The following is a 15,380-nucleotide window of genomic DNA, read 5'->3' as shown; positions in this document are numbered from 1 at the left end:
TTTAGATTCTGCTTTTTGAAGAAGCAAACTCATAGTAAAACTGGCTATACTCAATGTCAGGTGGACTACATTTGGCAACCACAAACTTCAACTCCTAAAAATGTATTCATAGTCTTAGAGAAAGTAAGACTTATGATGGGAGGAGAGAATAAAAAGATCAACATTTTGTACTATGGAATCTGGAATTTTAAAAAATCCTCCTATTCTTGTTGTCCTGTTTCCACCAAGCTGTTACCTCTTAACATGATAATATTAACTGCTTTTGCGCTGCCTTGAAATTTCCAATGGCTAGACGTTTTCACAGGTAGTCCCCTGAGACCATCATGATTCCTACTACTGCTGCAATCAGCAAATTGTGAGAATTTAAAAGGAAAATTATAAGATGCCCTTCAATGGTAATTAAAAATAGTATGTGTACATGGAAACATCACACTATATTTATAGGAGTTTGCAAGTCAGTTAACACACATATGAACTAAAGGACCCACGTCTTCACTCAAAATGTTTGAAAATAGAGAATCCAATTTAAGTAACGGTTTTCAGCCAGGCCCACACACCTCAGACTTCGGGAACGGGGGCGCATCGGCGTGTTCCTGCATCTGTTCTCAGTGGCAATGCTTTCGGTGGTACAGAAATGTTTCGATAAGAAGTGTAACTCATCTGGCGTTGGTTGGTATGGTAACTGATGCAGCTTCTCCTGGGAGGAACAGGATGACTGAAACAAACCAAAGTGAGGTCACATGACTACCTCAGAAAGAAACTCTTCAAATGAGTAGGAGAGATCAATGAGTTAAACTTGGATGATACTACCACTTTATATTGTTTCTTTTTCATGTTAAAGTTATAAGAACTACTGCCTAAATGTATACCTTGATGTTCTCTCTCAGAATTCAAAATGTTTTCCACATTTTGCTTCATTTGTTTATAATTTTCCAAATAGTTTTCTCTCTGGAGAAAACCTAGGCTCTGGAAATGGATTGGAACCAGTCAAAGCCAAAGCAAGAAAGCGACCACTTGAGTGGCGTTAGGGAGCACTGTATCACAGATTAGTTCTCAGTTGAACATGGCACCCCCAAGTTTACCAGTGCTCAAAATCAAATAACATGAAATCAATGATATGATATGAGATCGTCAATAAGGTAATGAAACCTCTCTTTATAATGCATCAGTGTGTGCCATGGGTACAATGGGAAGGATTAAAGAATATACTTTTCACAATAAAGCCACTGTTTTCAAATTTGGAATTGAATTTTCTTTCTTCCTTTTCTTTGTGGGGCGTGGGAGGGCTGAGACTATCACTTAAAAAAAAAAAAAAAAAAAAAAAAAAACCCTTTAACTGGTAGTGAGTTTTTTGTTCCATGCCTGCAGATTTGCTTTTTGAAAACCATCATTCAACATTTGAAACAAGAAAAGATAGGAAAGGTGAATAGCTAAATAACTCTGCTTTTAATCAATCTGAAACATTTAACTAAAAATCAAGGAAACTATTTATTGTTTTCATTTTTAGTTGGAGGTAAACTCTGTAATTCTAATAAAAGAGATTGAGAAATTTTTTTAGTAAATGGAAACACATTAGAATAAGCATATATTGAAAGATACTACCTATTTTAAAATGTCAGCTCTAGTAAGCATTTTTTAAAAACATCATTATATTAAGAGTATACTTCATAAATACTGAAGCACTGCATTGCAGCAAAACTAGAAATTCATGCCTAAAGCTTAAAAATTATTCCTATAACTTGAAATTATAAAACAACTTACCAAGTATATATTGAGACAAAGAAGGATTTCTATAATGTAACGCGATTATTTTATAAGCCATAAAAAATGAGAACACTACTAGAAAGACTTATGAGACAAATCAAAGCTCCATTCAGTAAGTATAGTCATGGCCTTAAACACTTTTCACTAGGAAAAAAGAAATAAAACACAGAAACTAAGTCAAGTCAAGAAATCAGGAAAAAAATAAACTCAATGCAAGCAGGAGTTAAGCAGTGGTGATAAGAGGAAAGATAAAGAAATTAGCAAATAGAAAAACAGAACTAAGAATCTATAGATCTTTGGGAGGCTGAGGATCACGAGGTCAAGAGATCGAGACCATCCTGGCCAACATAGTGAAACCCCATCTCTACTAAAAATACAAAAATTAGCTGGGCGTGGTGGCACGCTCCTGTAGTCCCAGCTACGCGGGAGGCTGAGGCAGGAGAACTGCTTGAAACCGGGAGGTGGAGGTTGCAGTGAGCTGAGATCGCGCCACTGCACTCCAGCAGCCTGGCACCTGGCGAAAAGAGCAAAAATGTGTCTCAAAAAAAAAAAAAAAAAAAAAAATGTCTCAAAGGTGAATCAATGTCCACAATCCTATATACAAGATTTCAAAACCCACAAACTCAGAAGTTTGTTCCTAAGTTTACAGTAATCTGTTTTGGTGGCAAAGCACCAACTGAACTGATGGGACGCTGTTTAAAATATTTATTTAATCTACTTAGTGTGAATGTTGATTCAAGCTGCTATAAAAATATTAAAATATTTGATTATGAGTGGCTGGCCCCACTGTTGCTGGTCTGTTATATACAGAACAGGGATGTTACCATTTTAAAAGTGAAAATTAATTCCAAAACACACCAGGCTCAAGAGTCTCACATAAGATACCATGCAACTGTACTTGCATGGGAACAGTATCTATGACTTCAGAGAGAGGTCCAAAGAATGGAGTCACACAAAAAATTATGCTGTTAGCTCTTAAGACAGTTAGAGTTCCAAAACTGTGTTCTGAGTCATGACACCACTCAAATAGCATTTAATCTCTCAAGATAACCATTTTGCAAAGGATAATATTCATATGCACATTCAAGTTTCTACTTTTTATTAAAATCATGTCATTTTATAGACTTACCTCATATTTTTATGAGTATTTATATTCTTATTTCTGTACTTTCACTGAGCAGAAAATAATTTATTTGGTAAGAAACATATGGGAGAGTGTCTTCCTACTGCTACAATTCTATAATGCTTATTTCAAATTAAGAATTATTATCTGAATATATTAGAAAAGGTCCACATTAATTTTAACTGAAAACTGTGAAGTTACAAGAAATTCAACACTGAATACTCTCTGGGAGGACTGATTTACTTCATCAGGCCAAATATTTCCAATTTTGGAATATAGCATTTTTAACATTTAGCAATTTTGTAGTTTCAATAATAGCCAAAGGATACAGATATTACAATGGTTACATTTCAGTCCAGCATTCAGTCAACAGCTGAAATTATCTGTAAAGTTTAAACTATATTTTCAAAGTGCTTGCAATTTTAATTGCATATATTCTACATTTTGATTTTTTAAATAGCTAAAGTACATTTCTGATTGGCTAAATGACTGACGGTTAACCCAGGGAAATGAGAATCTAACAGTGATTCAGATTAGATTTGGAAAAGAAAAAACTGCAACTTCTAAGAAGTTTCATGCTTTTTGCCCTAATATTTAAAGAATAAGAACACAAAGAAATTGAGAAAAATAGGTAGCTTTTCTAGTTTTCACTCATCACTTTTATCAACAACCAATAAGGAGAAAAATTAATTGAACTTTCACACTACAGCACCTGCAATCCATAATCTAAACAGTCCCTTCTGTCTTTTAGCAAAAGGAGTAATTCTGGAAGCTACAATTTAATTTTGGAAGAAAAACAGGAATATTGAGCCCAATAATTATATGATACTAATGCCTTCAATAAAATAAACACTTCAGAGCAGAGCTGTTAGAAACACAATTGTGTATGACTAAAAACGGTCTCAGGGGTGTCTTCCCTAGGCACATAAAGAATTTAGAGATCGCAATGATTCCATTTTGACTGATGACCAGGTCAGCTTCATTAATAAACAAGGTTAACTTTAAGAAATGTCAAAGTAAACAAGGTTTACTTTAAGAAATGTCATGTAAATTCCTTTAAAAGAGCCAAGAGACTGGGGTCTAAAACTGCTTACTGTATACTTACTGAGAAAATAAGGGAACAGTAAACAGTCTCTCAGTTAAACAGTCTCTCTGTGCCTCAGATTTCTGGCCCATACAATGAAAACAGCAGCAGTGATTACATCATAGGGGATATGTTGATAGGATTAAATGAGCCAATGCAGTTTAACAAGTCATACCAGGGCCTGACATATAACAAGTATTATAAACAAAATTATTTTTAAAATTATTTGTAGCAAACAGGGTCCAATTTTATGTAGCTCACCTTTTTTTATGGATTCACCATTAAAAATGGTAAATGACTTACTAAAGATGGAAAGAATGCAAATCTTGAACTCTACCCTATTTTTCTCGCAAAAGAGAGATTTCTATGTCCAAGTTATAATAAAACTTGACTAAAGGCAATGCAAGGTGATATCATTGAAATAAAAAAAATTGGAATTAATAGAAATGTCTAAAATATTGGCCAATAACCAATGATAGTTACTGCCAGAGAATCAAGAATAACTTCAGTATTATTTACTGACCTTTTTTTTTTTTTTTTTTTTTGAGACAGAGACTCGCTCTGTCGCCCAGGCTGCAGTGCAGTGGTGTGACCTCGGCTCACTCAACCTCATCCTCCTGGGTTCAAGTGATTCTCCTGCCTCAGTCTCCTGAGTAGCTGGGACTACAGGTGTGCACCATCACACCCAACTAATTTTTGTATTTTTAGTGGAGATGGGGTTTCATCATGTTAGCCACGATGGTCTCGATATCTTGACCTCGCGATCCATCCACCGGGGCCTCCCAAAGTGCTGAGATTACAGGCATGAGCCACTGTTCCTAGTCTATTTACTGACAGTTTTATTCATTGCTGCTATTCAGGATTTTTAAGCATCCTTTACTGATGCTAATGTGCTTCTGGAACCACTCAGGGTTGTTAGGATGTTTCTAAAAATATGATCTAAATGGACAATAGACTCGTATAGCACAACAAAATGGAATAATGGATAGAAAAATAAATTACCTCTGCTCAATGAAATACCATAAGGAGATGGTAAAAATAACCCAACAGATTTTAACAATTTGGTTTCAAAGGTACTCCAGAAAATCTACATTATATTATTATACTTGGAATTCTGGAAATATATCAGTATAAGGCAGAGGTGATATCAGTTAGAGTTTATTTAACTGTAGTTTCTTGTCATTCAAGTGTTATTAAGTGGCTAAATCTATGTGCTTAAAACAGTGCTGGGGCTATAAAAAATGCAATAGATGGATATCCCTAAAGAATAAACCAGAGATTTGGACAAAATGAGGCTCCAGGTCCACATTCCTGGCTGCCACAAGTAGAGCCAGATCACTTCATTTATTGAACACCTACAACCTACTAGGCCTTTCTCAATGAAAGGCTTGTTTCTACCACCCTGCTGATACAGTGATCCCACATGATCACTAATGTAAACTAAAAAAAATACATCTAACCGACCGAATTGTTTCCAGTAATTGCTAGGTCCCTTGTTGATAGTTTGGGGCAAGAATATCCTTTTCCCTCTATCCTATTTTCAGAGATCCACCTTGTCTCTATTTATCTTAACCTTCTTCTAAGTTGTTTTAATCTCCTCTTAAAAGAAAGTTCTTACCTAGAAGGCACAAATTAAGGCTTGCCTTTTCGTTTTTCTTTGAAGGAGAGAGAAAACAAAACAAAACAAACCTCTCTCTAAGCGACATAAGAAGAAAGACCCAGTCTATCAAAGTTCAATGGCATTTTTAGCACTAATGCCACTGGCATGGAACCAAAGCAATAAAACTAGATTGTGTTTCTTCCCCCAAACTATACCAAATGTTATTAAAATGAAAGCTTCCAGTCTCCTCCAAACTTGTGATCCTGGAACTTAATCTATGCACTACAGTTTCAAAGCTTACAGTGAAAGTATGTCCTTTTTATGTTTGTCAGGCCGTCATTTGACGCGTCGCTTATTCAGAGTGGCAGACCCGTGGAATTTATCTTCCCCTCCCTACCAGGAAACACCCAGAGAAAACACTGCTTGTGTAATAGCTCTGTTGTTGTCAGGGAGAGAAAAAAAAGAAGCCAGGCACTTACAGAGACCGTAGAGCTGGGTGTGTTTGTCCCATAGCCAGAGGAAGGGAGAGAAGCCAATGACCAGCGGCGTCCATCAGTCCTATTGAGAAAGTGAGTTTAGCTTCGGCCAACACTGGTGCACTGTCACATGGTAACCCCAGGGAAACCAAGTATTTTTAGTCAAACAAATGACACAAACATAGTCTGTGAGGATGTGGAAATGCTCAGCAAGAGTGAGGGTAAACAAACATTATACAGTAGGTTGACTTTTATTTAAACTGAATCAATACAACCAAACAAGTAGAAAGTGAATGGGCTGATCCATATTATTGATGTCTCACTAATACACTTTGACAAAATGAATACCAGGGATAATTACAATGGTCAGACTCAGCAGATTTAAATGAATAAGAACAGAAAGGGAGGAGGAAAAACACTCTCATCTGGAAACTGATAACCAGAGCAAATGATCTTTGGAAGGGCCTGACTTCCAACATGGCACAAGAGCCTGTGGGGACTTGCTTAGCATCCAAAACACTTTCTGCTTATAATTTTCAAGGGAGCAGTTCTACTTATCATGCTTAGGGAAGAAGGGATCATTGGGATCCTGGCTGGCTCAGGCCTGAAGTGTCAAATAACTTTAGCATCAAGTAAGTGACTGACCTTATGCTCAGAATCTCTTAAGAGTTACTGCCTTCTGACATGACCTGGCTTGTTACAGCAAAGCCTCCTGCAGAGTCTTTGAGCAAGCAGCCCAGCTCTGGCCAGTTAACAGTGGGGGCAGAATGAAAACTTCTCCATCAGTGATAGAACTTAACGCAAAGAGTAAAGTTGGTTGCCTCAGTCTTAGAGGCAAAGCCGGCAGAAGCCACAAAGAGGGTGGTTTTTACCTTCAAGTGATGATAGAATGAGTGGCTTCTCAGTTGGAGTTTGGCTGTGAATAAGGGTCAATACAAGGGTCTCAGATGAGTGAATGTAGAAGTGGAAACAATGCTGCTGCAAAGGGAAGGGGGCACCAGAAAGCAAATTTTCTGAAATCTCTGGCATTCCAGAGCTATTACTTTAAAAGCAATTTTGGATAAGACTGTGCCTTAAAAATGATAGAACATTCTGAAGGTTCTATGCAAATTTGTCAAGGGGCAAAATGGGAAAAACACACTGTAAAAAGAGCAACACTGCATTCTTAGATCAGTAAGATGGCAGTGTCCTATATGAATATTTTGTAATTCATGATTATATTAACTTGCCAAGTAAGTGACAAGAGTGGACAAAATTTACCAGAGATCCATTCACAGTAAGTTAAAGTTAGGGAATTCAACAGCATTAGACTTGAATGTGAGAAATGTCACAGTTTGATGTTAATGTGAAAAACTGACATTTTAGCCTAAATCTACATTCATGGGAACATAAAATTATAGGCTGCCATGGATGTAACCTCCAATAAATGCAATGGTCCACAAAGACAAAATGGAAAAATTCAAGTGGACAAATCACGTAACTACTACAATGTTAAGGTTTTAGTAAAATTTACCTGTCATTTCTGTACCATGATTGGAGTACAATTGAATCAAGTATGTTTTAAAAAAGAAGCAAAACAAGATGTATGTAAATATACCAGATAAAAGAAATTGGGATAAGTTATATGTTCTTTTGAAGTACTTTTAAACAACTGAAAATGTTAATGATTTAAGAAGAAAGTAATTATAATAACACACTTAGAAAGATACTTGATTGTTAAATGGACACTATTTTATTTGGCTACTTATTAAAGAGTTAAGACTCCATGGCTGCACTTTATCTTAAGCACCTCCAATTTGATAAAGTAAGAAAAGTATATGATTTTAAAAGAATTATTCAGTCCATTTAATAGCAATTATCAGAAACTAGTCTCTGGAAAGAGTGAGGGACACACTCTCCCCCCACTATGATTTTGTTTTGTGATTCATTAACTCTCCTTCCCCTCAGGTATCAATGAACATATTTCAGATGAATGAGCAATTCCAAGAGAAGACACGTTCTTATTAGTTCTGAAGCATAAATTATATTTGCTTGCTCCGGAAAATACACAACTAGAAAGACGTTTAAACAAGAATGTGCTCAGTACTCTGTACAGCCATGGACCAGAAATAATTTACAACTCATAAAGTTCTCTAAGTTGTCTGTGTCTATTTACTCAAATGGAGCACAAAGGACCATTGCATTTTTATTACCATGACAACTGCACATCAGAAGTTACCATACATACTACATATAGTAGTTAAGAGAGAGCATGCCCTTTTTTTGAGAAAGCTATCACACAAGTACAATATGGATTCTGCTAATAATGTTGTCTTTTCTTTGCAGTGGCTACCAATAAAATGTTATCGGAAGACAAGACTACATTCTTGCCAATGCAATAAGCCTTTTTTGAAAAGAGTCTTTTTCCTTGGGGATGGCAATCTTGGTGTAATGTTAAATGAAAAAGTAAGAAGGGAAAAACATCCGATGGGAACACAGGACAAAAAAAGATTAGCAGAAAAAAAACCCCCTCATTTAAATACCACTCACAAAAATTTAGATTAATATGGTGTACAACAAAGAAAGAATGAAAAGTTCCAGTATCATCCTGGCTATTCCAGAGGAAGCAGAATTACTGTGATAGTTACCTGGAGTGATACACTGAATATTCTAGTTGATGTTGGAACAAGTTGAACTATGTAAATATAGCTAACTAAAATCTACTCCAGAATTGTGAAGGTGTAACTAGGAGGTTACAAAGATCAGACTCAGCAGATTCAAATGAATAAAAACAGAAGGGGAGAAGAAAAACACTCTAATTTGGAAACATAACCAGAGCCAACAATCTTTAGCAGGCCTGATTTCCAGCCCAGTACTCAACAACTGTCTGATGACCCAAACTTAGCAGGCAAGTTTGTTGTAGTAATTCGCTTGTGGAAATATACTTGGAGACTTAACCTAGTGAATAGTAACTAGGCAACAAGGAGAGAACTACAGCATTTCTTGGAGGGCTCTATGTTTCCAATGAAAGTGAACGCAATGTGCAATACATAAACTTCCACAACTTCTGGGAAAGGCAGGAGAATATTTTTACCTCCATCTCACCCCCAGGGCAAAAAGGATTAAGTCAGTCCGCAATCAGGAGGATTGTATATTAATACCACAATTAGCAATGTGAAAATGTTTCCTTGCTCTGACAAAAATCTGTGCTATGGTTCTCACTTTCATCTTTCATTTTATTAATACTAAAAAATTAATTTGATAATTTCACTCTCAAATCTGCATTTGAAAACACAGAAAGCAAGTCTGTGTCATCATACTTTCTAGTCTATACTTGGACTTTAGTTACAGGGGATGGCTGCTAGGGAAGTATTATCACATAAGGTAAGAAAGATCAGAAAAGATCAATAAGCCAGACTTTTATTCCTTTACCCAAGATTGCTTTTAAAAATAGAGCAGTCTTTCCTTAGTTGTACTAAATTTTACAAAACAATAAAATGTGGGAGTCTCAAAATGACATTACTTCTTAAAGGCTTAGCAATGTGCACCAAACCGAAGGTAACAGACGCCTGGGGTGGAATCTCCATGTTGCCTCAGGAAAAATGAACTCTAAAGTGGAGAGAAATACCCCAGATGTTCAATAAAAATTCACCAATTTGAGTTTTCATAGCACAGGGTCTGTTTACTTAAATAACAGTTTAAAATGATGATCACTCATGTCCTAATCTAAATTAATACTTCTTGAAGAGTGTGGAGGGAGCTCCATTTGGAAATTCATGCAGAATGAACTAGAGGTCTCCTGTGATAATCTCCTGTCACGGTTTGTGGTTGATTTGTCAAAAATTAACATGCCTGGGGGGTTATGTATTTTTTTATAGCATGGAAACCAGATTCGTCTGTCCTCCAGTCACCTATTTAATTATTAGATTCTCTTCATTTTTATAAATCTGCCAGGATTAAGATACTATGATTTCTGTCATGTCTTAATGCACTCCATAATGAGATTTCCATTTTTCTTATTACTTACATTAATTAAATGCATTCTCCCCTTTATAGAGATATGTTTTAAAGACTATAATAGACACTTATTTATCAGTTTTTATAGGATTTTTTTCTACTTGGAATAGTAGCACTGTTATTCATTGGGCAAACAAGCTTTCTGAGACCAGTACATTTTCTTACAGTACTTAAGAAGTTAAAAAAAGAAAAGTTGGAGCTGGGGGTAAAAACTGTATGGGTCTCAGTAAGTTCCCTGGAGATGATGCTTTAATCAGTCTTGTATCCTCCCCATGGTGAGATACATAAAGACATTTAACACATGATGGGAAACAACTAAACTATGAAAGAACAAACTTTTTTACAGCAGATTTATAATGGAATCTTAATTATATAGAATTCTGAAAATGCTGCAAATGTATCCTTTTTTTCTAGACTTAGTAATATAAAATGCATGACATGCTGACAAATGGTTGTGAGAACACTGCAAGTTTTGCTGGTTAGTCATGTGTGTAAAAACAAGTCTTCTTTTTTAACCTACCTATGTGCCTTCATTCAGTGCTATTTTAATCCAATTCAGAATGTAGTTAGTACTCTGAGGAAAACTGAACAAACATCTAGGGCATTCAGACCATAAACCAAGTTTATCCTGAGTATTCAGAAACTTGGCTGAAGGTGCCATTTTGTTTTCTCCGTGTTTTTCCCAGGCAGAAGAGGACAAGCTATGCATGTGAGAGGGATGAAGCCACCCAGGAATGGGAAGGCTTGCATCTGACAGGGTGAAGCCAATGAATTCCACATGCAGAACACAAAAGAGATGACTGTGCACACCCCTCTGACTCAGCTACGTCACAGTAAAAAATCCACAACAAACATGGTGCGATATGACGCTGTGTGCCTGCCATCCTCTGAACAACAGAAACACTTCCTCTTGACTCAGTGGTCCAGTTATGAGACATCTATCTTTGACTTTGGAGGTGCCCAGTTACAAACATGATAGGAAGAGAAAGCAGAAAACACCCTATACCCCATGCATGGCTTTTTCTCAATGGGGTCACTAAATTTCTGGCTTGGAACTGTTAAAGCAGGTGTGTTAAAACAAAGCTTTGTGGTAGCCTAAGCTCCTTTGGCCAGTGGGGCTTTGGAGAAGGCCTTACAGAATAATGAGTGGGGCCTCACAAGGCAGGGAGCAGGGGAGGGGGAGAAGCGGGGAGGGGCACGCGAGGAGGGGGGGAAGTGGGGAGAGGGAGAAGCGGGGAGGAAGAGAAACAGGGAGGGTGAAAAACGGGGAGGGGGAGAAATGGGGAGGGGAAAACGGGGAAGGGGAGAAGCAGGGATGGAGAGAAGTGGGGAGGGGGAGAAGGGGAATGGGATTCTCTCTATAAGACTTTATGCCTCCACTCACAAGAAGTCCTTACCTCCGTGCAAATGAAAAATGGGCTGAGGCACTGGGGGAGAAATTTCTTGGACTATCTTGGGGGCTATTTCCTAGAGAGAGAAAAAAGAGAAAAAGTTACTACATGATTTTGTTTTTGTATCAGTATCCATATCCAGAATCCTCTCCCTAGAAATGTTTATTTACATTTCTGTAGAATGTCCTTTCCTCTGATAATGCTTTAGTTTTACCCGGACCAGGGATGGTGGGGGGCGGGAGGAGATGGGGATGGGGGAGCATGAGTTCCAGCACACTTTTCTAAGTGTGCAAGACACATGAATAAACACATTCACCTATATCACCAACCAGAAGTCCTCCATCGATGTAACAATACAAGTATTTCAGTCTGATAGAATAATGAATATGTAAAAGTCTTGGTTGTGACCATCCAGACACTAACATTTCAAGGAACAGGATGCATGGGCAAGCATATGCTTCGGTTGGAGGTGTTTTCCATTTTAGCAGGCAGCCTTCGTACTTTCTGTTTACAGTAGGCAGAAAGAGTCTGAGTCCCTGAGATAAATCCTCATATTCGGAAGCACATATTTTAAAGGCGGATGTGTCAGAACTAGTTGTAAAACACTGGGAAGACCCCCAGCAGTTTGGACCTACTTCTCAATGACCCAGATCTATCTCAGCATTGCCAAGTGGCTCAGTAGGATTACCCCTTGTCAATATTTTCCTCAACAATCCCTCTGCTCTTAAATAGCTAGACTGTGACTGGCAGGCAGCCTCTATAAGCCACAGCCACACACAAGCTGGCAGAGCTCGTCTTCCCCAGGCCTTCACGGGTGGTGTGAAGCAGTGACTGCTCGTTGGAAGGAGGGCAGCTCCTCTGGGGCTTGTTACTTTCTCCATTAGCCCACTCAACCTGCTGCTGATCATTGAGAAAGCTTGGCCGGCAGCTGGCGAGGGCAAGTTCAGGACACTCCAGACCACCCTGCTTCCCTCTGCATGTTTAATTAGATTGGCGAATTGTCTGAGGACCGCATGGAACTGTGGCTGGTTTAAATAAGGGGGCACGGAAAGGCTGCAAAGCAATCCTGTACCTTCTAGAAAAAGGAAACATAAATCAGGAAACTACGTTTAATCCCTAACAGCAAGCCAATTGCCACATTACTGGTTTCTTAATGAAAGTGACTATTGTAATTGGGTGTAACAAGATTTTATGTTAAAGTCAGTACCTGGCTATAAAGGTAAACAATTTATTCCCAGTGCACAGAAAGAAGAGACTAATACATTATGGAGGATAAGTTTAGTGTTACCTTGAGGACTTTTGGACTGGCTATATCTCTACTGAAATTTTTCAATTAACTTAAGGTTGCAAATTTTATAGTGATGTCTAAACAAATGCCATTAACTTTATGACAGACAGCACAATCACAGCTATTTAACTGGGAAGCACTGAGAAGCCCATTTCTTTATGGATAGAAAATCATGAAGCATTTTTCCCCCTGCTGCAATGAAATTTATCGTGGCTTTGCATCTGTTGTTCCTTGGGCCCCTGGAGAAATGAATTCTGCTTTTGCCATCCAGTAATCCAGGATTCATTTTGTCCATTTATCTACACAGCTAAATTAAGTTCTTTCAACTTCTCTCAACAGCCTTCATCCCCACTCCCCACACCCCTAATTTAGCTTGTGTATTTCTCTTCATATTCCTTTAAAAATCTCAAAATTTCAAGATGGCTAAAAATTTTGTTTCCTAAAGGAAATAAACTAATTCCAGAAATATTCATATAAATTTTGTTTTTCATGTGGGAAAAATGTTCAATTTGCTCACACACCATATACAGCAAACTACCAGTAAATTATTAGGCATAACACAACAACTGATTATTTGAAGCCAATACATTCTAGGAACAATCCCTGCTACACCTATTCACTTAAATTGCAATCATAAGGCCAAAGAAACCTGGCAGCAAATTCTTCGCCCTGTGTTCTTGGTAAAGAAAACACTGTATCTGGAGATTTTAATGTGATCAACCAGAACAATACAAAGAGCTTATTAATATATATATTTTAATCTCAAGAAGGAAGAAACAAGGAATTGACTTAAAATCCTTTTCACTTTTAGGGATATTAGTGAATGGTCCCCATGGTGACCCATCACCTTCAGGATGAATGGGCAGAGATATACATAAAGAGATAGGTGAGTTTAACTCTGCTCAAAAAAAAAAAAAAAAAAAAAAAACAAAAAAAAAAAAACAAGGCTGCCATTAACCATTTCCCATATTCAGATTTTGCCCTTGCATCTTAGGCTGCCTTTCTAGGTCCATCACTTAAAGATTTTCCTCCTTTTCTTCTTATGTTCTACACTGCTGTAAAACCAAACTTAAATTCCCACATCTTCTACTTCAAGACTATAGAGCCATCGGTATTATCTTACTAATCACAGATGTTTCTGTTTCATGTCACACCAAAAGCTAAATTAAAATGCAAATATGTATCTATATATACACACACATATACATACACACATGAATTATCATTAAGGCTCTTAACTGTCAGAGGATATTAGAGAAGATGAGTGAGAGTGATGTGGGCTACAGCCACTGATAATTCCTTAAGGACAAGGGATTCTAGCTCAATTTGAGGGCAGTTCAGCAGGTTTTAGGTAAGAGGAGAAACAGAAGTCGACTTCAGGAAGGAGTCAGAAATAAACACGGTCAGGCAATGGAATCGAGACGGGCTCTCTGACTGAAGGCAATTCAGACCAGGAAAGCCAATGAACTGTAAGCTGTGTTTATTGCTACTGACTAGTTAGAGGCTTTAAGAAATACTTGGAGGCAAGAGAGAGATGCCAGAGGTTCTAACCTGCCCTAAGTGTACTTGGTATGGGTGGCCAGCAGAGTAGCAGAAGAAGGACCCAGACCAAGACATGGAAGGATGTCAAGACCCAGACAGGATATTCTGGTAGGCAAACCAAGCATAGTTGTTAGCAGATTAGAAGCAAGTGAAAAAGGATGCAGACTAAAAAAGTGACTAATGTTTCCAATGTGGGTAGACTGGGAAAATGACTGACCCCCCTAGCAGGACACTTTGGGAGAGATATGGAGTGGTGGTAACAGAAGAAAAGGGTAAATGGGCATTCTACAGACTTTTGTGTTATTTATTACAGAAATTCCTCCAATTTCCTTAGGGAAGAATTGTAAGACTAGCAGATTAGGCTGGTAGAAGTCAATCTTTGAAGTCTGTTCTTATTTAAAATAAAAATCGATTCCTACTCAGTCTCTGAAGACTTAGCAATACTATTTTGTTACACAGTGATCAAGATACTGCTAATTTACAACAGGCCAAATTATAAAGCACAATATATATATATATATATATATATATATATATATATATGTACACACACACACACACACACACACACACATATATTCTAAACTCAGCGATGAGGACTTGACTGCTGTGTGCATGCACAGTGCTTCCCAGGATGAGAGCAAAACGGAGTGAAACCTGAGTCCTATACATGACCTTCACTCCTCATAGCACTGCTCTCTGAATTTATCCACCCATCTGTAAAGCAATACCTGAGAGACTTTCAAATGAAAACTGGTGCCAGTTAATTCTCTGCCCATATGTGCAGCACTTGCTTATAACTAAAATCCTGCTGCTCACAGGGATTTGCTGGCTGTTGGATGTTTGAGTGCTAGGACACTTTATGGGCTGCTGGTATCACTGCTGCTATTTCTGACCTGGTAAAGTAAACCTTAGCAGTGGTCAGGCATTAGGTAGGTAATTAACTCCATGATCCCCACGGGGAACTAGCACGACTAATACATAAGCAGTGTATGAAAAACATGCTTTACCTAATGGCGCTACACAGGGTGCCTCATTTTAGCGGCAGCTATTGTTAAGAAAGTGATTTCCAGATTAATTAAATTGTTTGATTGCTTTGTAATTAGATTGGAGAAG

At 37.7% G+C, this 15,380-nt stretch overlaps 1 protein-coding gene across 11 annotated transcripts in view; it reads right to left on the bottom strand.

Moving 5' to 3' along the window:
* Positions 1-15,380, bottom strand: part of LOC108292769 (microtubule-associated serine/threonine-protein kinase 4) — a 347,164-nt gene that overhangs the window by 67,644 nt on the left and 264,140 nt on the right. For 6 of the 11 annotated variants that reach the window (XM_037733235.1, XM_017513848.2, XM_037733233.1 and 3 more), the window contains 4 exons: positions 11,441-11,510; positions 7,561-7,569; positions 6,051-6,129; positions 558-715 (listed from right to left, as the gene is read on the bottom strand). In XM_037733235.1, the coding sequence (XP_037589163.1) occupies positions 558-715; positions 6,051-6,129; positions 7,561-7,569; positions 11,441-11,510 (316 nt within the window). The remainder of the gene's footprint in view (positions 1-557; positions 716-6,050; positions 6,130-7,560; positions 7,570-11,440; positions 11,511-15,380) is intronic. The other 5 variants (XM_037733236.1, XM_017513849.2, XM_037733234.1 and 2 more) reach the window with 1 other exon arrangement.

Source organism: Cebus imitator, unplaced genomic scaffold, assembly GCF_001604975.1.
Source record: "Cebus imitator isolate Cc_AM_T3 unplaced genomic scaffold, Cebus_imitator-1.0 Scaffold506, whole genome shotgun sequence".
NCBI lineage: Eukaryota > Metazoa > Chordata > Mammalia > Primates > Cebidae > Cebus > Cebus imitator.
This window is presented reverse-complemented; position numbering and strand designations above follow the sequence as displayed.